This window comes from Entelurus aequoreus, linkage group LG10, assembly GCF_033978785.1.
Source record: "Entelurus aequoreus isolate RoL-2023_Sb linkage group LG10, RoL_Eaeq_v1.1, whole genome shotgun sequence".
Taxonomy (NCBI): Eukaryota; Metazoa; Chordata; class Actinopteri; order Syngnathiformes; family Syngnathidae; genus Entelurus; species Entelurus aequoreus.
Genome location: NC_084740.1, coordinates 2,543,517 through 2,570,077, shown reverse-complemented (window position 1 = coordinate 2,570,077; position 26,561 = coordinate 2,543,517). Strand labels below are relative to the sequence as shown.

General features: G+C 37.9%; 1 protein-coding gene across 1 annotated transcript in view; it reads left to right on the top strand.

Annotated features, from left to right (window-relative positions):
- The window catches only part of rpa1 (replication protein A1), a 61,819-nt gene that overhangs the window by 28,032 nt on the left and 7,226 nt on the right, over positions 1-26,561 (top strand). The window contains exons 10-14 of the mRNA XM_062061991.1: positions 1,287-1,479; positions 1,753-1,889; positions 3,465-3,613; positions 14,928-15,054; positions 23,323-23,499. Coding sequence (XP_061917975.1) covers positions 1,287-1,479; positions 1,753-1,889; positions 3,465-3,613; positions 14,928-15,054; positions 23,323-23,499 — 783 coding nt within the window. The remainder of the gene's footprint in view (positions 1-1,286; positions 1,480-1,752; positions 1,890-3,464; positions 3,614-14,927; positions 15,055-23,322; positions 23,500-26,561) is intronic.

The window sequence follows — 26,561 nt, the reverse complement described above, 5'->3', positions numbered from 1 at the left end:
TAAACATATCCACATATATATGGTGTATGGTGACATGGACTAAACATATCCACATATATATGGTGTATCGTGACATGGACTAAACATATCCACATATATATGGTGTATCGTGACATGGACTAAACATATCCACATATATATGGTGTATGGTGACATGGACTAAACATATCCACATATATATGGTGTATCGGGACATGGACTAAACATATCCACATATATATGGTGTATGGTGACATGGACTAAACATATCCACATATATATGGTGTATGGTGACATGGACTAAACATATCCACATATATATGGTGTATCGGGACATGGACTAAACATATCCACATATATATGGTGTATCGGGACATGGACTAAACATATCCACATATATATGGTGTATGGTGACATGGACTAAACATATCCACATATATATGGTGTATGGTGACATGGACTAAACATATCCACATATATATGGTGTATCGTGACATGGACTAAACATATCCACATATATATGGTGTATGGTGACATGGACTAAACATATCCACATATATATGGTGTATCGTGACATGGACTAAACATATCCACATATATATGGTGTATCGTGACATGGACTAAACATATCCACATATATATGGTGTATGGTGACATGGACTAAACATATCCACATATATATGGTGTATGGTGACATGGACTAAACATATCCACATATATATGGTGTATGGTGACATGGACTAAACATATCCACATATATATGGTGTATCGTGACATGGACTAAACATATCCACATATATATGGTGTATGGTGACATGGACTAAACATATCCACATATATATGGTGTATGGTGACATGGACTAAACATATCCACATATATATGGTGTATGGTGACATGGACTAAACATATCCACATATATATGGTGTATCGTGACATGGACTAAACATATCCACATATATATGGTGTATGGTGACATGGACTAAACATATCCACATATATATGGTGTATGGTGACATGGACTAAACATATCCACATATATATGGTGTATGGTGACATGGACTAAACATATCCACATATATATGGTGTATGGTGACATGGACTAAACATATCCACATATATATGGTGTATGGTGACATGGACTAAACATATCCACATATATATGGTGTATGGTGACATGGACTAAACATATCCACATATTACTAAAAGGCCATACCGCCCAGCCCTAGATGGAACTCTTAGATAAGTTCAACAATCTGTGAGGCTGCATATATTGTCTCCGATCACAAGTTTTGCTGCTTTGGTGCAGGTTTACTACGTGTCCAAGGGCTTCCTGAAGGTTGCCAACAAGCAGTACACTTCTGTGAAGAACGACTACGAGATTACTCTCAATGGAGAGACGTCCATCGTTCCGTGTGAAGACAACTGCGACGTCCCCGTGCTGCAGTGTGACTTCATCTCAATCGCAGACTTGGAGAAAACCGAGAAGGATGCCATTGTGGGTAAGGAGAACTGTTCCCAACTCCATGCCAGCGTAGTATAGATGATGGTGTTGCCATTACTTCATTATATTACGTTAAAGTAGCAATGATTGTCACACACACACTCTAGGTGTGGCAAAATTATTTTCTGCATTTGACCCATCACCCTTGTTCACCACCTGGGAGGTGAGGGGAGCAGTGAGCAGGTCTGGTAGTGTTTTCAAGGTTATGTTAGGTAGCACATTTTCTCAATGTCTTCAGACAATGGTTGTTTTTTTTGGGCCTCCTGTACAGATGTGATTGGTGTGTGCAAGAGCGTGGATGAGGTGACCCGCCTGACCACCAAGACTAACCGCGAAGTCTCCAAGAGGACACTCAACCTGATGGACTCGTCGGGCAAATTGGTGACTCTCACACTGTGGGGAGAAGACGTGAGTACACACTCCAACCAAACTACTTGTCAATAACGACGTCAACATAAATAGTGACCCATTAATTAAATCCATTACTCCCACATTGCTAACTTCCCTACCTCGCCTAGTTGACACAGAAGAATAGAGCATCTAAAAATATGTAATCATTCCCTTTGCTGTTCCACGCAGCTCGATTGGCACACTGCAAAAAGTCAGTGTTCAAAAACAAGGAACAAAAAATACAAAAATTAAGGGTATTTTATTAGAACTAAGCGAAATTATCTGCCAATAGAACAAGAAAATTTGGCTTTTCAAGACTTTACAAAACAAGTAAAATTAGCTAACTTCAACGAACCCAAAAACAGCTTAAAATAAGTATATTCTCACTAAGTGCACTTTTCTTGGTAGAAAAAAAAAAGTAGACCTTTTTGCTCAATATGTTGAAAAATATTCTTAAATGAAGTAAATGCTAGTGCCATTATCTTGACATAATGATATGCACTCGGCATTACATTTCTTGAAACCAGCAAACTTATACTAAAAACTAGTTTATTGTTCTTAATGGAAAGGCAACAAGGCAACATCTTGTGACTCTCGGGGTGTCCTAGCCGTCTAAAAATGCATTTTTCCATGGATAACATGACATCGTTGCATCAAGTGCGTGCTCTTTCAGTCAATTAGTGCGCATATATACAGCCCGGCACCCGGCCAAATGTTTTTTAAATTAAATTAAACTGTTAGAAATGTTAAATGTTTAAATATTAACTGTCAGTTTACTGTACTGTGCCAACTGTACTACTATATGAGTACCTATTTTCTATTGTTTCATTGAAAATAAAACAGCAAAGTCCATTTGGCTGTCATCTGTTTTAATTCTGAGACACAATTGTGTCAAAATCATGATTTTTTTTCATGCTTGAAGTAAGATATGATGACTTTAAAAAAGTAGTTTTATACTTGTGAGTGTTGATGACACAACAGTTGATATTCTAGTTTCAAGCATGTTTTACTCAATATAGGTCATAACATCTCAGCAACAAGCTGTAATATCTTACTGACATCATTTAGGAGCAAAACACTTAAAACAAGTAAAACACTCTAACATAAAATCTGCTTAGTGAGAAGAATGATCTTATCAGACAGAAAATAAGCAAATATCAGCCTTATTTGACATATTTAATTCAGTTTTTGCAGTGCAGTCGTCACAAAAAGCTGTTCAAACTGTCAAATGTAAGGCTCCATTGTCTAAATGCCTTGTCATTGAGCAATAAAGCAGCTGCTCACCAGATGTTGACTTCTACCTCGCTTACCTACTTGCCAACTTTTAGTTTTTTCATGAGAAGAACAAATGTTATTAATGTATCTGTTAGCTCTGCTCTTTGCAGTAAAGATCTGCTGCTCCCACAGTTGCTTTATGCACTGCCAGATGTTCTCCTCTTTGTATTGTCTATGTATTTGGTTCTTACAAATGAGCAATATAAAAATGTCATCTTAAGTCCAAGTAAATATCTGCGGTCTCTTGGGCAGAAAAGAAATTCAGATGAGATAAAAAGATGACACCGAGGTCATAAAGATTGTCTCCCCATTGTGCAGGCGGAGAAGTTTGACGGCTCCACTCAGCCCGTTGTAGCCGTTAAGGGAGCAAAGGTCTCAGACTATGGCGGCCGCTCGCTCTCCGCATCCTACAGCAGCACCATGATGATCAACCCAGACATACCTGAGGCGCACAAACTCCGAGGCTGGTAAGCCCGCCCGAGATAATGCAGCTGAGGCAATTGCTTACATGACCATATGCAAGCGTGTTTGAAACATTTTATATACATCTTAAATGTTATTTTATTTGTGTGCCTCTCCTATGCATGCATCACACTTGGCAAACTGGAATGTTGCCTTTTCATTTCCCAAGTTGATATAATGCATGTTGTGAATCCTTTTATTACTTTATGAGACGTTGTGTTCACTGTCACACAAAGCACACCTCCCATGGTGGTAAAAATAAGTATAAAAGGTAAAAAAAAATGAACTCCAAGAAATTAACATGTGAACAATATAAATACATATATTTACATGTGAATAATATAAATACATATATTTACATGTGAATAATATAAATACAGTCTATTATACAGCATTATTCACATGTGAATAATATAAATACAGTCTATTATACAGCATTATTCACATGTGAATAATATAAATACAGTCTATTATACAGCATTATTCACATGTGAATAATATAAATACAGTCTATTATACATCATTATTCACATGTGAATAATATAAATACATATATTTGCATGTGAATAATATAAATACAGTCTATTATACAGCATTATTCACATGTGAATAATATAAATACAGTCTATTATACAGCATTATTCACATGTGAATAATATAAATACAGTCTATTATACAGCATTATTCACATGTGAATAATATAAATACAGTCTATTATACAGCATTATTCACATGTGAATAATATAAATACAGTCTATTATACAGCATTATTCACATGTGAATAATATAAATACAGTCTATTATACAGCATTATTCACATGTGAATAATATAAATACAGTCTATTATACAGCATTATTCACATGTGAATAATATAAATACAGTATTATACATCATTATTCACATGTGAATAATATAAATACAGTATTATACATCATTATTCACATGTGAATAATATAAATACAGTCTATTATACAGCATTATTCACATGTGAATAATATAAATACATATATTTGCATGTGAATAATATAAATACAGTCTATTATACAGAATTATTCACATGTGAATAATATAAATACAGTCTATTATACAGCATTATTCACATGTGAATAATATAAATACATATATTTGCATGTGAATAATATAAATAGTCTATTATACAGAATTATTCACATATGAATAATATAAATACAGTCTATTATACAGCATTATTCACATGTGAATAATATAAATACAGTCTATTATACAGCATTATTCACATGTGAATAATATAAATACAGTCTATTATACAGCATTATTCACATGTGAATAATATAAATACATATATTTTCATGTGAATAATATAAAAACAGTCTATTATACAGCATTATTCACATGTGAATAATATAAATACATATATTTGCATGTGAATAATATAAATGCAGTCTATTATACAGCATTATTCACATGTGAATAATATAAATAGTCTATTATACAGCATTATTCACATGTGAATAATATAAATAGTCTATTATACAGCATTATTCACATGTGAATAATATAAATACAGTCTATTATACAGCATTATTCACATGTGAATAACATAAATACAGTCTATTATACAGCATTATTCACATGTGAATAATAAAATTACAGTCTATTATGCAGCATTATTCACATGTGAATAATATAAATACAGTCTATTATACAGCATTATTCACATGTGAATAATATAAATACAGTCTATTATACAGCATTATTCACATGTGAATAATATAAATACAGTCTATTAAACAGCATTATTCACATGTGAATAATATAAAAAGTCTATTATACAGCATTATTCACATGTGAATAATATAAATACATATATTTGCATGTGAATAATATAAATACAGTCTATTATACAGAATTATTCACATGTGAATAATATAAATACAGTCTATTATACAGCATTATTCACATGTGAATAATATAAATACATATATTTGCATGTGAATAATATAAATACAGTCTATTATACAGAATTATTCACATATGAATAATATAAATACAGTCTATTATACAGCATTATTCACATGTGAATAATATAAATACAGTCTATTATACAGCATTATTCACATGTGAATAATATAACTACAGTCTATTATACAGCATTATTCACATGTGAATAATATAAATACATATATTTGCATGTGAATAATATAAATACAGTCTATTATACAGCATTATTCACATGTGAATAATATAAATACAGTCTATTATACAGCATTATTCACATGTGAATAATATAAATACAGTCTATTATACAGCATTATTCACATGTGAATAATATAAATACAGTCTATAATACAGCATTATTCACATGTGAATAATATAAATACATATATTTTCATGTGAATAATATAAAAACAGTCTATTATACAGCATTATTCACATGTGAATAATATAAATACAGTCTATTATACAGCATTATTCACATGTGAATAATATAAATAGTCTATTATACAGCATTATTCACATGTGAATAATATAAATACAGTCTATTATACAGCATTATTCACATGTGAATAACATAAATACAGTCTATTATACAGCATTATTCACATGTGAATAATAAAATTACAGTCTATTATGCAGCATTATTCACATGTGAATAATATAAATACAGTCTATTATACAGCATTATTCACATGTGAATAATATAAATACAGTCTATTATACAGCATTATTCACATGTGAATAATATAAATAGTCTATTAAACAGCATTATTCACATGTGAATAATATAAAAACAGTCTATTATACAGCATTATTCACATGTGAATAATATAAAAACAGTCTATTATACAGCATTATTCACATGTGAATAATATAAATACATATATTTGCATGTGAATAATATAAATACAGTCTATTATACAGCATTATTTACATGTGAATAATTTAAATACAGTCTATTATACAGCATTATTCACATGTGAATAATATAAATACAGTGTATTATACAGCATTATTCACATGTGAATAATATAAATACAGTCTATTATACAGCATTATTCACATGTGAATAATATAAATACAGTCTATTATACAGCGTTATTCACATGTGAATAATATAAATACATTATACATAAGTCACAGATTAACCTCCATAGTGTTCTTAAACATGAATTAAGAGCCACTGACATACAGCAGCTGTCACTGCAGAGAGAACTTACTTCCCTCAAGGACGTGGACAGTAGTGCTTTCCTTTGTAGGTTATCATCAAACTTTACCCAGTCGCCATCACCAGTAACCTTTTGTGGTGCTGATGCACACACACCACAGCCTGGTGATGCTCAATGTCTTATTGTCCTTCTCTGGCTGCTGACAATCCTTTGACTCGGCACGGTCGCAACCCACTAAGTGTTTGTCGCTTCGATTGTCCTGTGAAGGGAAACGTGAACAAAGAAGCTAAAGAATTACGCTCCCAATAAATCCCCTGATGATCCCTTTTCAGTTCTTGCCTGACACTTTCAGTGTGAGCCTTTTCTACTTTTCAATTCCAGCCTTCTGGATGTCATATTGTTCTATTCACACAAAGGTACACCTTAGGGACGTAAGGGAATTGTCTTTACCTGGTTAGTTATTGACTGAAATTCTTTCAGTGGGTGTCACTCAGCACACTGGCGGCGGCCCAGAGATTGTGAATGACTGAAAAGAGGGGTCACTCTGTTTAGTTAATTCCACTGTTAAATAAACGCGCTTAGGGTGCTGAGAACGATGCACAAAGTAAAATGAGAGATAAACAAACGCAAAGTTCAACAATTCTAATTGGCTAACATGCATGTCACTCAAATGGCGGTGACTCTTACAGTTCTTTACTGCACTAATTAAAGCATCAATGTCGATTCGATTTCGATTAATCGTGCAGCCCTACTTTACATGTAGGTGTAAGAATAGAAGAAACCAAATTATTTGAAAAATCTGACTTATTTTGAGCATGGAAATGTACTGAGAAACAATTTGGGTGAATGCAAGTTACAGCTGTAGAGAATTGTACTGGTCTCCTGCTGGCCCCACTATGGACTGGACTCTCACACTATTATGTTAGATCCACTATGGACTGGACTCTCACACTATTATGTTAGATCCACTATGGACTGGACTTTCACTATTATGTTAGATCCACTATGGACTGGACTCTCACACTATTATGTTAGATCCACTATGGACTGGACTCTCACACTATTATGTTAGATCCACTATGGACTGGACTCTCACACTATTATGTTAGATCCACTATGGACTGGACTCTCACACTATTATGTTAGATCCACTATGGACTGGACTCTCACACTATTATGTTAGATCCACTATGGACTGGACTGTCACACTATTATGTTAGATCCACTATGGACTGGACTCACACTATTATGTTAGATCCACTATGGACTGGACTCTCACACTATTATGTTAGATCCACTATGGACTGGACTCTCACTATTATGTTAGATCCACTATGGACTGGACTCTCACACTATTATGTTAGATCCACTATGGACTGGACTCTCACACTATTATGTTAGATCCACTATGGACTGGACTCTCACACTATTATGTTAGATCCACTATGGACTGGACTGTCACACTATTATGTTAGATCCACTATGGACTGGACTCACACTATTATGTTAGATCCACTATGGACTGGACTCTCACTATTATGTTAGATCCACTATGGACTGGACTCTCATACTATTATGTTAGATCCACTATGGACTGGACTCTCACACTATTATGTTAGATCCACTATGGACTGGACTCTCACACTATTATGTTAGATCCACTATGGACTGGACTCTCACACTATTATGTTAGATCCACTATGGACTGGACTCTCTCACTATCATGTTAGATCCACTATGGACTGGACTCTCACACTATTATGTTAGATCCACTATGGACTGGACTCTCACACTATTATGTTAGATCCACTATGGACTAGACTCTCACTATTATGTTAGATCCACTATGGACTGGACTCTCACACTATTATGTTAGATCCACTATGGACTGGACTCTCACTATTATGTTAGATCCACTATGGACTGGACTCTCACTATTATGTTAGATCCACTATGGACTGGACTCTCACTATTATGTTAGATCCACTATGGACTGGACTCTCACTATTATGTTAGATCCACTATGGACTGGACTCTCACACTATTATGTTAGATCCACTATGGACTGGACTCTCACACTATTATGTTAGATCCACTATGGACTGGACTCTCACACTATTATGTTAGATCCACTATGGACTGGACTCTCACTATTATGTTAGATCCACTATGGACTGGACTCTCACACTATTATGTTAGATCCACTATGGACTGGACTCTCACTATTATGTTAGATCCACTATGGACTGGACTCTCACTATTATGTTAGATCCACTATGGACTGGACTCTCACACTATTATGTTAGATCCACTATGGACTGGACTCTCACACTATTATGTTAGATCCACTATGGACTGGACTCTCACACTATTATGTTAGATCCACTATGGACTGGACTCTCACACTATTATGTTAGATCCACTATGGACTGGACTCTCACACTATTATGTTAGATCCACTATGGACTGGACTCTCACTATTATGTTAGATCCACTATGGACTGGACTCTCACACTATTATGTTAGATCCACTATGGACTGGACTCTCACTATTATGTTAGATCCACTATGGACTGGACTCTCACACTATGTTAGATCCACTATGGACTGGACTCTCACTATTATGTTAGATCCCCAATGGACTCCAACCTTTCCCGGGAGAGAACCATGGACTCAGACTTGGACTCGGACTTAGTAAACTACTACAACCACATGAGTTGATTGAAACCAAACATCTCGGACGTTGTTAAAACTGAGCATTATTGTAAAGGCAGACTTGATTGGTAATGGACTGGATAGTTACCTGGGTAAGCATATACCGCATGTGGTCTCTCCTCCTGACCGACTGTAGCTTCCTTCTGATAAGTCTGCTTCCTGAATGTTCTCTCCCGCTTGTGTGTGCGCCTGCATGTCCTCGTTCATTCACACTCTTGACGTCTGACACGTGTAAGCCGCCTAAACACGTGTCCAACAACCTGCGACTGGCTATCTTCTTCCTTCATGAAGCTAGCTTTTGTGTGGCTGAGCAAAGTTGCTACGCCGCTGCTTCCAAATGACAGCTGCACATTTTCTGCCGGATCTAATTTGTTTGTCTCTGCCGCCTTCATCCCAGTCAGCCCCGTTTGTTTACTGCGCTCCTTTTTGTCTGGGAGGGGGCTTTTTACTTGGATCTGACACAATGATAAGTTATATGTCGGTGCTGTACCTTGCGTCTTTATTTGGGCTCATTTGGGAACGTTTAAAAAGGTGATGCTTTGATTTTTGGCCCATCGAGTCAAAATAATTGCCCAGGCCTGCACTATTGGTTGCTGCTAGCAACCATTATTGCCTCAGGATAACTTTATAGCAGAGCCTTGTTATATGTGTTAACTCGCTCAAACCCCGAGTTGATTTTCCTTACCTAGATTCACCACTATTGGTAAACCTTTCTTTGGCAGAACCCACACTGCAAAAAGTGAAATCTAAGTAAGATGAAATATGTTAAATAAGGCTGATATTTGCTTATTTTCTGTCTGATAAGATAATTTTTTCTCACTAAGCAGATTTTATGTTAGAGTATTTTACTTGTTTTCAGTGTTTTGGTCCTAAATGATGTCAGTAAGATATTACAGCTTGTTGCTGAGATTTGATGACCTATATTGAGTAAAACATGCTTGAAACTAGAATATCAACTGTTGTGTCATCAACACTCACAAGTATAAAACTACTTTTTTAAAGTAATCATTTCTTATTTCTAGCATGAAAAAAAAATCATGATTTTGACACAATTGTGTCTCATAATTAAAACAGATGAGAGCCAAATGGACTTTTATTTATTTATTTAACGTGTGACATTTCAAACAATTTTGAGCAGAAATAGTTCATGCACATTCAGATAAATTCTTCAAAATTACAATAAAAAAAAAAGAAAGTATAAATGCGCACTAATTGACTGAAAGAGCACGCACTTGATGCAATGATGTCATGTTATCAATGGAAAAATGCATTTTTAGACAATATGATTTGCCTGAGCGGCTAGGAGACCCTGAGAGTAACAAGCGGTTGCCTTGTTGCCTTTCCATTAAGAACAATAAATTAGTTTTTAGTATAAGTTTTCTAGTTTCAAGAAATGTAATGCCGAGCGCATATCATTATGTCAAGATAATGGCACTAGCATTTACTTCATTTAAGAATATTTCTCAACATATTGAGCAAAAAGGTCTCTTTTTGTTTTCTACCAAGAAAAGTGCACTTGTTATTAGTGAGAATATACTTATTTTAAGCTGTTTTTGGGTTCATTGAGGTTAGCTCATTTTACTTGCTTTGGAAAGTCTTGACAAGCCAAATTTTCTTGTTCTATTTGCAGATAATTTTGCTTAGTTCAAATAAAATACTCCTCATTTTTGTATTTTTTTATTCTTGTTTTTGAACACTGACTTTTTGCAGTGTAGGTAGTAAAAATCCATTATTGCCTCAGGATAACTTTATAGCAGAGCCTTGTTATATGTTAACTCGCTCAAACCCCGAGTTGATTTTCCTTCCCTAGATTCGCCACTATTGGTAAACCTTTCTTTGGCAGAACCCGCCCACCTGAGGTGTTGAGTTACGACAAAAGACACATCCATGTGGTCTGCTTCCATAAGTACTTGGCTGCCCACAGGCACAATTAAAGCCAAGCCTGCACTTGTATAAATGAGTGTGCTGGTGTTCATCAGTGAAAAGTGGACATTGGCAGGTTACTTGTTACAGTCCGATTCGTTAGTATGGATTTTTTTCAATTAGTCAGCCTGCAGGAGTATTGCATTGATTTGCAACCTGACCAGTTTGCTGCTGTGCTTTGTGGTCCAGACAAACAAATAGGAGCACTTTTGACCCTTGCAACGAGCTATTGGTTTCGTCAACCTCAATCGGTGCCTTTTTACCTCCACTGAGCTCGCTGTTGTCTTCTCTGGATTATAGGGGTCACTGAGTGAAATATTTTTTGATATGACTTCTACAACCTCAAGCTCAGCCAGGTCATCTATCCACCTTCTCTTGATTCATTTGTCAAGCCTGTCTCTTGCACTGCTTTGCTTTCGAAGCCAGCGAACACAATAATAAATGCTTTGAATGCTTCTCGACAAATATGAAAATGCTGTGTTTTACTTCTGATGGATTCAAGTATCACACATCAACTTGGTGCCGATTTAATTAGATTTTTTTATAATCATATGTGCTCTGAACATTTTCTTGCTATATGTATCCTCAGTCAGTGGCCTTTGCGCAAAAAAATCATTCATAAAACACACAAAGTACTCAAACACTGATGACATCTATTAAACAAGACAAGAAGCAAAGAATCAAACAGAGACAGAATTAAATTTGGACTGAATATATTGAGGAGAGTCGCCCGGACATTGTATCCTTCTACAATTTCCAGCACGCTCTGACGAAAAAGGTTTACGTCTCCTTTATTTGGACTCTCCCTGTTTACACAACATCATCTGCTTCCAAAGGAATGGGGGTATGTAAACAGCTCTTGTTTTTGGTCATATTGAAAACAAGAAGAAGATTGCTCGGGTTAGTCCTGGATAAAGCTTGGGTTTAACCCCTCCCGTCTCATCCCATCGTACACAATGGAATTTTCCAAGCCTTTGCTTGGTGCAACAAAGACAGCCTCTTTTCTGTTCATTGGGAACTCAGAACGGAAAGTTTTTTGATAATTTAAATACAATTTTTCTGACAGTACACAGCATGGTCTTACAGCCGTGCAAGAAGTCCAAACCTGGGGAAAAGTTGTTTGCCACACTGCAAAAAGTCAGTGTTCAAAAACAAGAAAAAAATAAATAAATTAGGGGTATTTTATTTGAACTAAGTAAAATTATCTGCCAATAAAACAAAAAAATTTGGCTTGTCAAGACTTTCCAAAACAAGTAAAATTAGCTAACCTCAATGAACCCAAAAATAGCTAAAAATAAGTATATTCTCACTAATAAAAAGTGCACTTTTCTTGGTAGAAAACAAAGAGACCTTTTTGCTCAATATGTTGAAAAATATCCTTAAATGAAGTAAATGCTAGTGCCATTATCTTGACATAATGATATGCGCTCGGCATTACATTTCTTGAAACCAGCAAACTTATACTAAAAACAAATTTATTGTTCTTAATGGAAAGGCAACAAGGCAACATCTTGTTACTCTCGGGGTCTCCTAGCCGTCTAAAAATGCATTTTTCCATCGACAACATGACATCATTGCATCAAGTGCGTGCTCTTTCAGTCAATTAGTGCACATATATACAGCCCGGCCCACAGACAAAATGTTTTTAATTGTAATTTTGAAGAATTTATCTGAATGTGCATGAACTATTTCTGTTCAAAAGTGTTAGAAATGTTAAATGTTTAAATATTAACTGTCAGTTTACTGTACTGTGCCAGCTGTACTACTATATGAGTACCTATTTTCTATTGTTTCATTGAAAATAAAACTGCAAAGTCCATTTGGCTGTCATCTGTTTTAATTATGAGACACAATTGTGTGAAAATCATGATTTTCTTTTTTCATGCTTGAAATAAGAAATGATGACTTTAAAAAAGTAGTTTTATACTTGTGAGTGTTGATAACACAACAGTTGATATTCTAGTTTCAAGCATGTTTTACTCAATATAGGTCATAACATCTCAGCAACAAGCTGTAATATCTTACTGACATCATTTAGGACCAAAACATTTAAAACAAGTAAAACACTAACATAAAATGCTTAGTGAGAAGAATGATCTTATCAGACAGAAAAGAAGCAAATATCAGCCTTATTTGACATATTTCATCTTACTTAGATGTCAGTTTTTGCAGTGCACCAGTCGGTTTTGCATGTATATGTCTGTCAGGTGTATTTATAACGACATGGCTTCCCACACTTGAAAAGGAAGGACTCGATGAGGCTCAGGATTTCACTCGTATTTCAGTTTATTAACTGGAATCTTGGAAGGTGAAAAACCTTTAAACACACAAGAATAAAAGCTTTTAAATAAAATACAGCATTTTGCAACAAACAAAGTAAGTACATTAACTCAGGTATTTTATAAAGGTAAGTACATTTTTAACATTAATTAATACACATTAACCAGCATTTCACTTAACTTAATTAACTTAGATTAATAAGGTAAATTAGGCATTAAATAAACAGAAATATAGTTCACATGTTAGAACCATCTACTTTTAAAGCAACGTGTTTTACCTTAAGTTTTAGCCTAAATTATTTTATACAGACTTTAGACATGAATTTCTACAACAAGTTTAACTTGACACTTCTCTATTAATTCATATGAAATCAAGCATTTTAAACCAATATTACTGTAGTTTTTAACATAAACACTTTTAACAGAAATACTATTTTTATACATGAATTAAATGTTTTACTTTGCCTTTTAATAAAGCAAAATCCACTCTCTATATTAATATACTTCAAATTACATTTACAAGGCTTTAAGCGCCCTAATTGCCCATTTCTTGTCTCTACAAGTAAAACAAATATTTGTGGTGAATAAGATAAAGAAAAGAAACAAAATAAGCACCAATTGTACCTTATTTAACAGTTCAATTATCTAAATAAACATTCTTCTGAAGTTGAGCTCTGCCATCAATCACAGCGCATAAACTTCAACAGTCGGATCATGATTAAACAGTCCAGTGGAAAGAGGTGAGCTCACCGGTAGTCCGTTTGGTTTGAGTCCTTTTTCCCATGCGTTTGTGAAGTGCTTTCGTGGTTTTAGTGATCGTCTCTGTCTCTGCTGCTCTCAGCTCCGTCCTGCACACTGAATGAAACGGGTGCATTTGTTTGCTTTGTCCTGTCTGCGCTGCTCATCAGTCTGATTGCGCTCACCTGCTGGAGAGCGCACCTGGTGAGGCGCGCCGCGGAGCAGCGCTTCTGCTGTGACGCGCATGCAGCGCTTCTGCTGTGACACGCATGCAGCGCTTCTGCTGTGACGCGCATGCAGCAGCACAGCCGCTGTCACACACACACCTTCAGCCGCACCTCCAGGCAGATCGCCGCAACAATGTCTGCACACCCCGATTATAAGAAAGAAAAAATGCTGTTTTATTTTGGCATTTCTACAGTACTTTGGAGAGCTATCTAGCTGGGGGGGTCAAATTGCATTCACAGTTTATTCTTGTCATGGACTACACGGAATTAAATGTAACCTCATTTTGTAGGTACGACAAGGATGGCCATACCATAGACGGACAGTCTTTGTCAGACATGAAAGGTAGCGGCGGAGGAAACACCAACTGGAAGAATCTGTCCGACGTTAAGACGGAGCAGCTGGGACATGGACAGAAGGTAAGAGGCCTCGATGCACGTCCACACCAGAGAAGCCAGACTCACTAACACTCATGACCAGGGGCCGTACTTATCAAGCTTCTTAGAGTGCCATTTTACACTTAAGTCCTGAGAATTTGCTAAATTTAGTCCTACTCTCAAACTTAAGAATAAAAGCTTTTTATCAACGTTCTTAAGTCTAAGAATCACTCCTACTCTCCACGATATTTAAGAGACCTTCAGAGGTGTCTTAAGTGGTTAGGAGTTGCCAGCAGGGGATGGCACTGAGGCGAGAGAGACGTGCGCCAACGTTCAGGGAATGGAACAATGTTTTTTTTTTTTTTGATGACTAGCAGCTGATCAAACGGTATCGTTTAGACAGAGCGGATATTATTTTTGTCACAGATTTAATACTTTTCGATTCCTTGTTGATTTCTGCATGTGTCTGCAGTGGGCTAGTATATATAGAGCCACCCACACCAGTTTCAAATTAGTTGCCTAATTAATGAATTGGAAAGAAAATGTTATGACAGTAGCGTATGTGTGTGGCCGTGAGGTGAGTGACGTCAGTGAGTGTGTGGGCGAGAGAAGAGAGGGAGCGGTAGCGTGAGTGCCAGCGGGGACTAGTTTGTTTTGTATTATTTTGTAGTTTATTGTCAAAATATACACTCCCATTGTCCACTTAAATATTTCCAAGATATTTCTTTATTCTTAGAAAACGGATTCCCTTCCGTGATTGGTCATTTCTATGGACACAGAAATGACGTCACCTAAAATTGCGTTTACGGCACATAGTAATGTCGTAATTCAGCTCTGAGTGTGACACTTAAGATTCAGTCCTACACTTCGCTGAAAGTGTGAGTAAGACGCTTGATAACTAACTTTTAAGTGCAGCTTTCAGCCAAGAATTTATTTACTCTTAAGTCAACTCTTAGCAGACTTCTTAGGAGTAATTCTAAGAAGCTTGATAAGTACGGCCCCAGTTCTTCAAGCACAAATAGGTCTGAAAATGAAACGACATGCTGTTGAAGGCCAATGCAACATAGCTTCTCCTTAGTGCAACCTTGCCACGTCGCTAAGGTTGTTTGTCGCCAGCAGCCCACATCATTCTTTATAATCATTCACTTATTAAATGGCCGCAATAGCAGTTATGAGTACTAAAAAGGTTCCTGATCTCCTCTTCCAGCTCATTAATCTGCCGTCTCCTCAGTCTGCTTGTTTGCTCTTGCTGAAAGTCACATTTATCTCTGCTATCGATTACATAGACTTTATTCTTTGCCCTCTGTAATGAAATTACTGCCCGTGGATAAGTAAAGTAATATGTGCTCTTTAATTTCCCCGCGTCTTGTTTGCACTGCGGAGAGGGAAATGGTGCTCACAGAAGTGTATAAATCAACTCGAGCGGAAAATGACGGCCGGTGCGGAGGTATTAGCCGACGCACTTTAACCTCGTTTTGCATGCGCCGCGCGTAGAAATCCACAATATGTTGAGTAGATGAAGTTAGGAAAAGGGCAAATTTGCAGATTATGATAACAAAGCATGAAGCAGGAGTCCTGAGATTTGATCATTTGCTAAGCTGTCAACAAAGAAGTTATCTATGAGCTCCACACTGAATAAATGTTGTCATGATTCACTGATTAAGTGTGAAATCGGAGTAGGGCAACATTGTTACCTGCCAATGAATTAGATAAAGAAGCAATACTACCTTTTTGTTTAAGCAAAGACATATCAAAATGAACATTGTCCTTCAATCAGGACCATGGATGAATACAGATCTCGTATAGTGTAGTTCAGTCTTTTTCAACCACTGTGCCGCGGCGTGCCGTGAGATACAGTCTGGTGTGCCGTGGGAGATTATCTAATTTCACCTATTTGGGTTAAAAATATGTTTTGCAAAGCAGTAATTATAGTCTGCAAATGATGTGTTGTTGTTGAGTGTCGGTGCTGTCTAGAGCTCGGCCGAGTAACTGTGTAATACTCTTCCATATCAGTAGGTGGCAGCAGGTAGCTAATTGCTTTGTAGATGTGGGAAACAGCGGGAGGCAGTGTGCAGGTAAAAAGGTATCTAATGCTTAAACCAAAAATAAACAAAGGGTAAGTGCCCCTGAGAAAAGGCATTGAATCTTAGGGAAGGCTATGCAGAACCTAACAAACTGAACTGGCTGCAAAGTCAACAAAAACAGAATGCTGGACGACAGCAAAGACTTACTGTGGAGCAAAGACAGTTTACATCTGAACATGACATGACAATCAACTATGTCCCCAAAAAAGAAGGATAAAAACAACTGAAATATTCTTGATTGCTAAAACAAAGTAGATTTTTGGAAATATAGCTCAAAGGAAGACATGAAACTGCTACAGGAAAATACCAACAAAACAGGAAAAGCCACCAAAATAGGAGCGCAAGACAAGAACTAAACACTACACACAGGAAAACAGCAAAAAAGCTCCAAATAAGTCAGGGTGTGATGTGGCAGGTGGTGACAGTACACCTACTTTGAGACAAGAGCTATAGTGATGCATGCTTGGTTATGATTTAAAGTCATATCCAACAATTGCGACAACAACTTTTTACTGTCAACTGAGTTCAGTTTTTAATGATGTCTGCTGGTGGTGTGCCTCCGCATTTTTTCACCGCAAAAACTGTGCCTTGGCTCAAAAAAGGTTGAAAAACACTGCTGTAGTTTATATTACAGTTTAAACTTTGAAATAAACTAAAGGTTGCCAGCGCCCCCACCTGGCTGTAAGGATGTAAGACAATGCACAAAAGGGTGACGGCGTGGCGCAGTTGGGAGAGTGGCCGTGCCATTAACCTGAGGGTTCCTGGTTCGATCCCCACCTTCTACCAACCTCGTCACGTCCGTTGTGTCCTCGAGCAAGACACTTCACCCTTGCTCCTGATGGGTCGTGGTTAGGGTCTTGCATGCAATCAGTGTGTGAACGTGTGTGTTTATGTGGAAATAGTGTCAAAGCGCTTTGAGTACCTTGAAGGTAGAAAAGCTATACAAGTATAACCCATTTACCATTTAGAACATCAGGAGCACTGCAGGACCTATCCTGTCTGCTAATATCGATGTAATGAAAAGCCTCAATTACCTAACGTTGCAGGATTTTTGGAATTTATCCTACAAAGGGTGAAATTATGGTACAAATACAATAATTGCGCGATCACACGTCAGCAGTGAAGGAGAAGAAACCTGTTAAAAATGGTTTTATTATCATTGATATGCCAAATATGATGTGATGTATAAATGCTGCAATATACAGTAGGTAACACTGTACTTTGGCCTCATCCCTTTTTGTAACACAGTTGATGAATGAAGTCTACTTTTGTGGTTATTTCCCGTATTTCTACTAGGGATGTCCCGATCCGATATTTGGATCGGATCGGCCGCCGATATTTGCCAAAAAATGCGTATCGGCAAGGCATGGGAAAATGCCGATCCAGATGCAGTTTTTTTTTAAATTCCGTGTTTTCCAACGCACCGATTTAAATAATACATTCCACTTTTCTGCTGCTCCCTAATTTCCGTTCCGCATTTCCCAGCACACCTTCAACACATCCACAGGTCTGTGTCCTAACCATTAAGACGGCTATGTGAGTTAAAAGTTACCGGTAAAAATGTCAGCTGTCTCTGTGCGATATAGAAAATGACTATATGGTGATATTGGAGTATACGTTCTCACGCAGTTGCTTTTAGCTGCTGGCATTACACTACAGGCTCTTCTCACTCCTTCTTGTCTCTCCTTCTCACAGACAGCAAGCACACCTTCTTACACACGTCACATACTGTCACGTCATACGTCACATACTGTCACGTCATACGTCACATACTGTCACGTCATACGTCACATACTGTCACACCATACGTCACATACTGTCACGTCATACGTCACATACTGTCACGTCATACGTCACATACTGTCACGTCATACGTCACATACTGTCACACCATACGTCACATACTGTCACGTCATACGTCACATACTGTCACGTCATACGTCACATACTGTCACGTCATACGTCACATACTGTCACGTCATACGTCACATACTGTCACGTCATACGTCACATACGTATACACACTCTCCCAGCAGAGAGGTAGCAGCATGGCTAACGTTAGCTGTGATGCTAGCGTAGCCGTGTGAGCGGTAATAATGAAGGAAGAATGAATGAATTGGCAAGAAAAACAGCAGGGGGTCCATCGTCTGGCGGTGGTTTGGCTTCAAGTGGGAATATGTCGAACAGACAACCGTCATTTGTCAAGTGTGGGGCAAAAGCGTTGCTATAAAAAGTAGCATTACTGCTAATATGTAGCATCATTTGAAAATCCCCCTGCTAGAAAATGAAGAGTGTTTGAAACTCTGCACGTCAACATCTCCATCGTGTATTATTCAAACTCACCTAATTCAGCTGGCTAGTTGTTATCAAGAGTACTAAAACCCTTTTCAACATGAATCTGACAACTAAGTAGGCTAAATAACTTTAAACTTTAATACATGCTCGGATAAGGCCAGTATCGGTCAGTATCGATATCGGATCGGAAGTGCAAAAACAACATCGGTATCGGATCGGAAGTGCAAAAACCTGGATCGGGACATCCCTAATTTCTACACAATAAGTCAGATATGTAACACTAGTGAGCAGTAGACAATATGAAGTGATTGTTGGTCTAGCCCAGGGGTCACCAACGCGGTGCCCGCGGGCACCAGGTAGCCCGTAAGGACCAGATGAGTAGCCCGCCGGCCTGTTCTAAAAATAGCTCAAATAGCAGCACTTACCAGTGAGCTGCCTCTATTTTTAAAATTGTATTTATTTACTAGCAAGCTGGTCTCGCTTTGTCCGACATTTTTAATTCTAAGAGAGACAAAACTCAAATAGAATTTGAAAATCCAAGAAAATATATTAAAGACTTGGTCTTCACTTGTTTAAATAAATTCATTAATTGTTTTACTTTGCTTCTTATAACTTTCAGAAAGACAAATTTAGAGAAAAAATACAACCTTAAAAATGATTTTAGGATTTTTTAAACACATATACCTTTTTACCTTTTAAATTCCTTCCTCTTCTTTCCTGACAATTTAAATCAATGTTCAAGTAAATGTATTTTTTTTTTATTGTAAAGAATAATAAATAAATTGTAATTTAATTCTTCATTTTAGCTTCTGTTTTTTCGACGAAGAATATTTGTGAAATATTTCTTCAAACTTATTATGATTAAAATTCAAAAAAATTATTCTGGCAAATCTAGAAAATCTGTAGAATCAAATTTAAATCTTATTTCAAAGTCTTTTGAATTCATTTTAAAATTTTTGTTCTGGAAAATCTAGAAGAAATAATGATTTGTCTTTGTTAGAAATATAGCTTGGTCCAATTTGTTATATATTCTAACAAAGTGTGGATTGGATTTTAACCTATCTAAAACATGTCATCAAAATTCTAAAAATTAATCTTAATCAGGAAAAATTACTAATGATGTTCCATAAATTATTTTTTTAAGTTTTTGTCTTTTTTTCGGTTGAATTTAGAATTTTAAAGATTCGAAATTGAAGATAAACTATGTTTCAAAATTTAATTGTCATTTTTTTCGTGTTTTCTCCTCTTTTAAACTGTTCAATTAAGTGTAAATATCATTAATTATTAATAAAAACATAGAGTTAAAGGTAAATTGAGCAAATTGGCTATTTCTGGCAATTTATTGAAGTGTGTATCAAACTGGTAGCCCTTCGCATTAATCACTACCCAAGAAGTAGCTCTTGGTTTCAAAAAGGTTGGTGACCCCTGGTCTAGAACATGTTTTGCTGTATTCATTATTGACATGTTTCTTGCCACTTGTCTGAGGCTGCAAATGAGCCAAGCCAGCTATTGGTGTCCCATGAATTCTTTCTTCATCGGCCCAAAGTGTAGGATTCCCGGTCCCGGTTATTAAATGGCGTTTGGGTTCACCTTTAAGCCTCTTTCTGTGTTGCCACTTCAGCTCCTGTGTCGTCTGAGGGCCAACAATACAGCTTAAGCTGCCCTCTTATTTCTTGGCCTGCTCCAAGCATTAGCTGGCTGTCAGGTGAAGGCCTTCTCTTGGCATCCGCTTCTTGCTATCGGGACAGAAAAGGTGTTGACCCCGGCCTACGGTGTGACGGGGCCCTTTACTGACAGCAGCTTAGCCTCGGCCCGTCTGAGAGGAGCCGAACATTGGGGTCGAGGCCGCTCAAGACCCCGTCCCAAAGCAAGTCGGGTACGATTAATTGCCCCCGTCACAAAGTGTCAATGCCACCATCTCCTGCTTTCCCGTGGCCTTCCTGCCCTTTGTGACACTAACCTGCCGCCTCAGCGCGGTGGTTGTAAAAGTCTTTGACAGCGACGACAAACAAACTCTGTTTTCCTGCCATGACGACAACCCCCTGTCAGCGGCACACTAATTGACGAGGGACTTACTTGATTAATGAAGCCTCTTTTGAGAGAGGGCTTTTTTTAGGGACATCAAAACAGCCACTGAATAAGTGCCAGACCCTCACAACTAATAGTTTATACTCTTTTTGTGCTTATGTTTGTTTGAAATTACCTTTCAGTTGTACAGATTTTAATTAGTGTCATTTAAACAAGATGTGTGTATTTTTAGTTCTACCCGCATTGTTGCATTTACCGTTCATTATATTAGAAGGTGCCAGTATGGTGCTAAAAGAAGGCCAAATATTTTTCACTTGATAAAATTGACCTTCAAACCAAAAGTTTTTATGTCTGATTTTGAAGAATCCAGTGTTTCCCACACATTCATTTATTTGTGGCGGCCCGCCACGAAAGAATTACGTCCGCCACAAATAATTTTATTTATTTATTTATTTTATTTTATTTTATTTTTTTTGTCCTGTCCAGCTTCTCATGCAAATCATATAGTAGATGTAGATGCCCATATAGGCTGTTCACATTTACTTTACAAAAGAGAAGTGTAGGATACTTCTCTTGTTGCCTTATTTGTATTTGACCACTACTGTTTTCTGTTTATTTGTTACTGACTGTGGCAGGACACCTCTGCCTCTGTTTCACTTTATGTTGCTGGTAAATAATGTGGTTGTAGTAGTAGGCTAAAGTTAAATTATTTAGTATGCACTAATTAAAAGGGGCAGAGCTTTAAGAGACATTTTAGCTTTTATATTTTATAAGATATATTTTTTGTAAGAACCACAATTAATAAATATATTTCAGTGAATAACTTATTGTTCAAATCTGTATATAAATATGTACATAAAGTGTTGTAATTATATTATAAAGTGGATGGATGGATGGATGTTTAAAAGAAAACTGTTATTATTAATTAGTAAGTATTTAAATAAATTACTCGATGATGTCATGGTGACCACGCCCCCACCGCCACAGGTATCTTGGCAGTTTATGGGAAACACTGGAATCTGTGTATTCAAAACTAATAAGTGCACACATTTTTTTCAGGTTGAATGTAATATTAATTAACACATTTTGAATGAATTCCTTTTCATTGTTCACTTTCATATATTTTGATATTTGACCTCCCACCCACCTCCAAAAGACACGCACCTGGGGATAGGCCCCTCCCACCTCCAAAGACACGCACCTGGGGATAGGCCCCACCCACCTCCAAAAGACATGCACCTGGGGATAGGCCCCTCCCACCTCCAAAGACACGCACCTGGGGATAGGCCCCTCCCACCTCCAAAGACACGCACCTGGGGATAGGTTGATAGGCAACACTAAATGGTCCCTAGTGTGTGAATGTTGTCTGTCTGTGTTGGCCCTGTGATGAGGTGGCGACTTGTCCAGGGTGTACCCTGCCTTCCGCCCGAATGCAGCTGAGATAGGCTCCAGCACCCCCCGCGACCCTGAAAGGGACAAGCGGTAGAAAATGGATGGCTGGATGATATTTCAAAGCAGTAGTAATGCCTCCGAGTTCCATTTCTTCATTACAGCACATTCAGACCCTCCTGCTCCTCCCTTCTTTGTATTCATCTATTTATGAACGTGAATTCCATTTCCTTGGCTTTGGGTGTTTTCCATTCCAGCAAGGAATGTCTCCCAAAAGCTATTTATGTGCAGCCGGTGTCCAAGGCAGCGGGCTCCACGTTAATTTGCATTTACGTTGTTGCTATTAGGATTCCTGGCACAGGCGGTACACCAACGCTGCTCCCTGTGTGCTCGCATAACACCATCGAATGGCGGCCTTGTCTTTACTTGGTCCACTTCACGTTTTGATGTGTTATTGCTTAAAGCCAAGGTCATTAAAGAGGTACGGCTAAATGTTGTTTCATCCTTGTTTCAGGCCGACTACTACACGTGCATCGCCACCATCGTGTACCTGCGCAAGGAAAACTGCCTCTACCAGGCCTGTCCCAGCCAAGACTGCAACAAGAAAGTGGTGGACCAGCAAAATGGAATGTTCCGCTGCGAGAAGTGTGACAAAGAGTTTCCCAACTTCAAATACCGCCTCATCCTGTCTGTAAGTGACTCACTGTGATGTGTATGCTTAATTATACTGTGCACCTTAGATAATGCAGTAGAACAATGCTAAAATACCAGAAGACTGTTTTAACATGCTATTTAAAGGCCTACTGAAATGATTTTTTTTTTATTTAAACGGGGATAGCAGATCCATTCTATGTGTCATACTTGATCATTTGGCGATATTGCCATATTTTTGCTGAAATGATTTAGTAGAGAACATCGACGATAAAGTTCGCAACTTTTGGTCGCTGATAAAAAAAAGCCTTGCCTGTACCGGAAGTAGCGTGACGTCACAGGTTGAAAGGCTCCTCCCATTTCCCCATTGTTTACACCAGCAGCGAGAGCGATTCAGACCGAGAAAGCGACGATTACCCCATTAATTTGAGCGAGGATGAAAGATTCGTGGATGAGGAACGTGAGAGTGAAGGACTAGAGTGCAGTGCAGGACGTATCTTTTTTCGTTCTGACCGTAACTTAGGTACAAGCTGGCTCATTGGATTCCACACTCTCCTTTTTGTATTGTGGATCACGGATTTGTATTTCAAACCACCTGGGATACTATATCCTCTTGAAAATGAGAGTCGAGAACGCGAAATGGACATTCACAGTGACTTTTATCTCCACAACAATACATCGGTGAAGCACTTTAGCTACGGAGCTAATGTGATAGCATCATGCTTAAATGCAGATAGAAACAAAAGAAATAAGCCCCTGACTGGAAGGATAGACAGAAGATCAACAATACTATTAAACCATGGACATGTAACCACACGGTTAATGCTGTGCCGCCTGTGGAAGCCTAGCAATGCTGTTGCTAACGACGCCATTGAAGCTAACTTAGCTACGGGACCTCGTCAGAGCTACGATATAAACATTAGTGCTCCACCTACCCCAGCCAGCCCTCATCTGCTCATCAACACCCGTGCTCACCTGCGTTCCAGCGATCGACGGCGCGACGAAGGACTTCACCCGATCATCGATGCGGTCGGCGGCTAGCGTCGGATAGCGCGTATGCTATCCAACTCAAAGTCCTCCTGGTTGTGTTGCTGCAGCCAGCCGCTAATACACCGATCCCACCTACAGCTTTCTTCTTTGCAGTCTCCATTGTTCATTAAACAAATTGCAAAAGATTCACCAACACAGATGTCCAGAATACTGTGGAATTATGAAATGAAAACAGAGCTTTTTGTATTGGATACAATGTGTCCACATACTTCCGCTTCAACGATTGACGTCACGCGCATACGTCATCATACATAGACCTTTTCAAGCGGAAGTGTGGCGGGAAATTTAAAATGTCACTTTATAAGTTAACCCGGCCGTATTGGCATGTGTTGCAATGTTAAGATGTCATCATTGATATATAAACTATCAGACTGCGTGGTCGCTAGTAGTGGCTTTCAGTAGGCCTTTAAGAAAAATGTACCCTAATGGATTGAGTCTAAAACTTCCTCCTGCACACCCACAAAAAGCAGGTATATGTAAATATTCATAGCCCACATATGTGTAAATATTCATAGTCTACATGTATGTAAATATTCATAGCCCACATGTGTAAATATTCATAGCCTCCATGTTCCACGTTTGTCCTTCACTTGAGAGATGCCTCCTTCACCACATTTCTTCTTCTATGGTCTACTAGAAATGTGCATTTATTGATCCAATGATTGGTTGCTATTTTTTGAAAAGATTTTCAATGGGGTGAGAGAATGCCTTTCCTCCAGTGTTATACTGACAAGAGATTGTGTTACAGCCAAAGTTTGTGGAGATGTTGTTCTGGAGACCACAAACTAGTGGACACTGAATGAACAGCTCCTCTGCTGATTGCAGCCAAGTTAGGGTTGCAAAAATCCGGGAATATTCAAAGTTGGAAACTTTCCATGGGAATTAACGGGAATATATGGGAATTAACAGAAATGAATGGGAATAAACATTTAATGCAACATGCTAGATCTCGCAGCATGATTATTAGCTAAAACAACCTGATTTAATGCAAATTCAGTAGAATTTCAACCCTGCACTGTGCATTCCTCCATCACATGGTGCAGTGCATTCTTCCATCACATGGCCAGATAATTGCCAGCATGCTACACACTACAGCAGGGCTATTGAGGTCACACTAGTATTTGAGCCCAAGGACTTCATCATTTTCTCTGTTAAATCCCATTCATTTATGCTAACAACGTTAGCAATCCCAATTTACCTTTTTTACCTAAATCAAAAGGTGCAGTTTCCTCTGCCTTCTGTTCTGCTAGCCATTCTGTTGTCATACAAGAATGTAGCGTATAGTTTGATCTAGCATGCTGATTGACTATTCATTTATTCATCTAGCCTATTTCTATTCATTTGTCCATCAGTAACATATTTTTAAAGACTACTCCAGTTGTTTAGTTGACTATTTATATCTGTGTGTGGCATTGCATTAGTCTTTTACAAGCTGCTCATCTTATGCTACACAATAAGATGGACGCTGTCCAACTTTGAATAATCCAATAAATGGTCAATATTTCCAAACTTTCCGAGCTTAACTTCTCGTGGGAAATTTACCAGAAATTACCGTAGAAGAAGAAGCGCTTCCTGTTCTACGGGGGCGGTTGCTTACCGTAGAAGAAGCGCTTCCTGTTCTACGGGGGCGGTTGCTTACCGTAGAAGAAGAAGCGCTTCCTCTTCTACAGGGGCGGTTGCTTACCGTAGAAGAAGAAGCGCTTCCTCTTCTACGGGGGCGGTTGCTTACCGTAGAAGAAGAAGCGCTTCCTCTTCTACGGGGGCGGTTGCTTACCGTAGAAGAAGAAGCGCTTCCTCTTCTACGGGGGCGGTTGCTTACCGTAGAAGAAGAAGTGCTTCCTCTTCAACGGGGGCGGTTGCTTACCGTAGAAGAAGAAGCGCTTCCTCTTCAACGGGGGCGGTTGCTTACCGTAGAAGAAGAAGCGCTTCCTCTTCTACGGGGAAAAAAGATGGCGGCTGTTTACCGTAGTTGCGAGACCTAAACTTTATGAAAATAAATATGAATATGAATCCATATATAAGGCGCACCGGGTTATTAGCCGCACTGTCAGC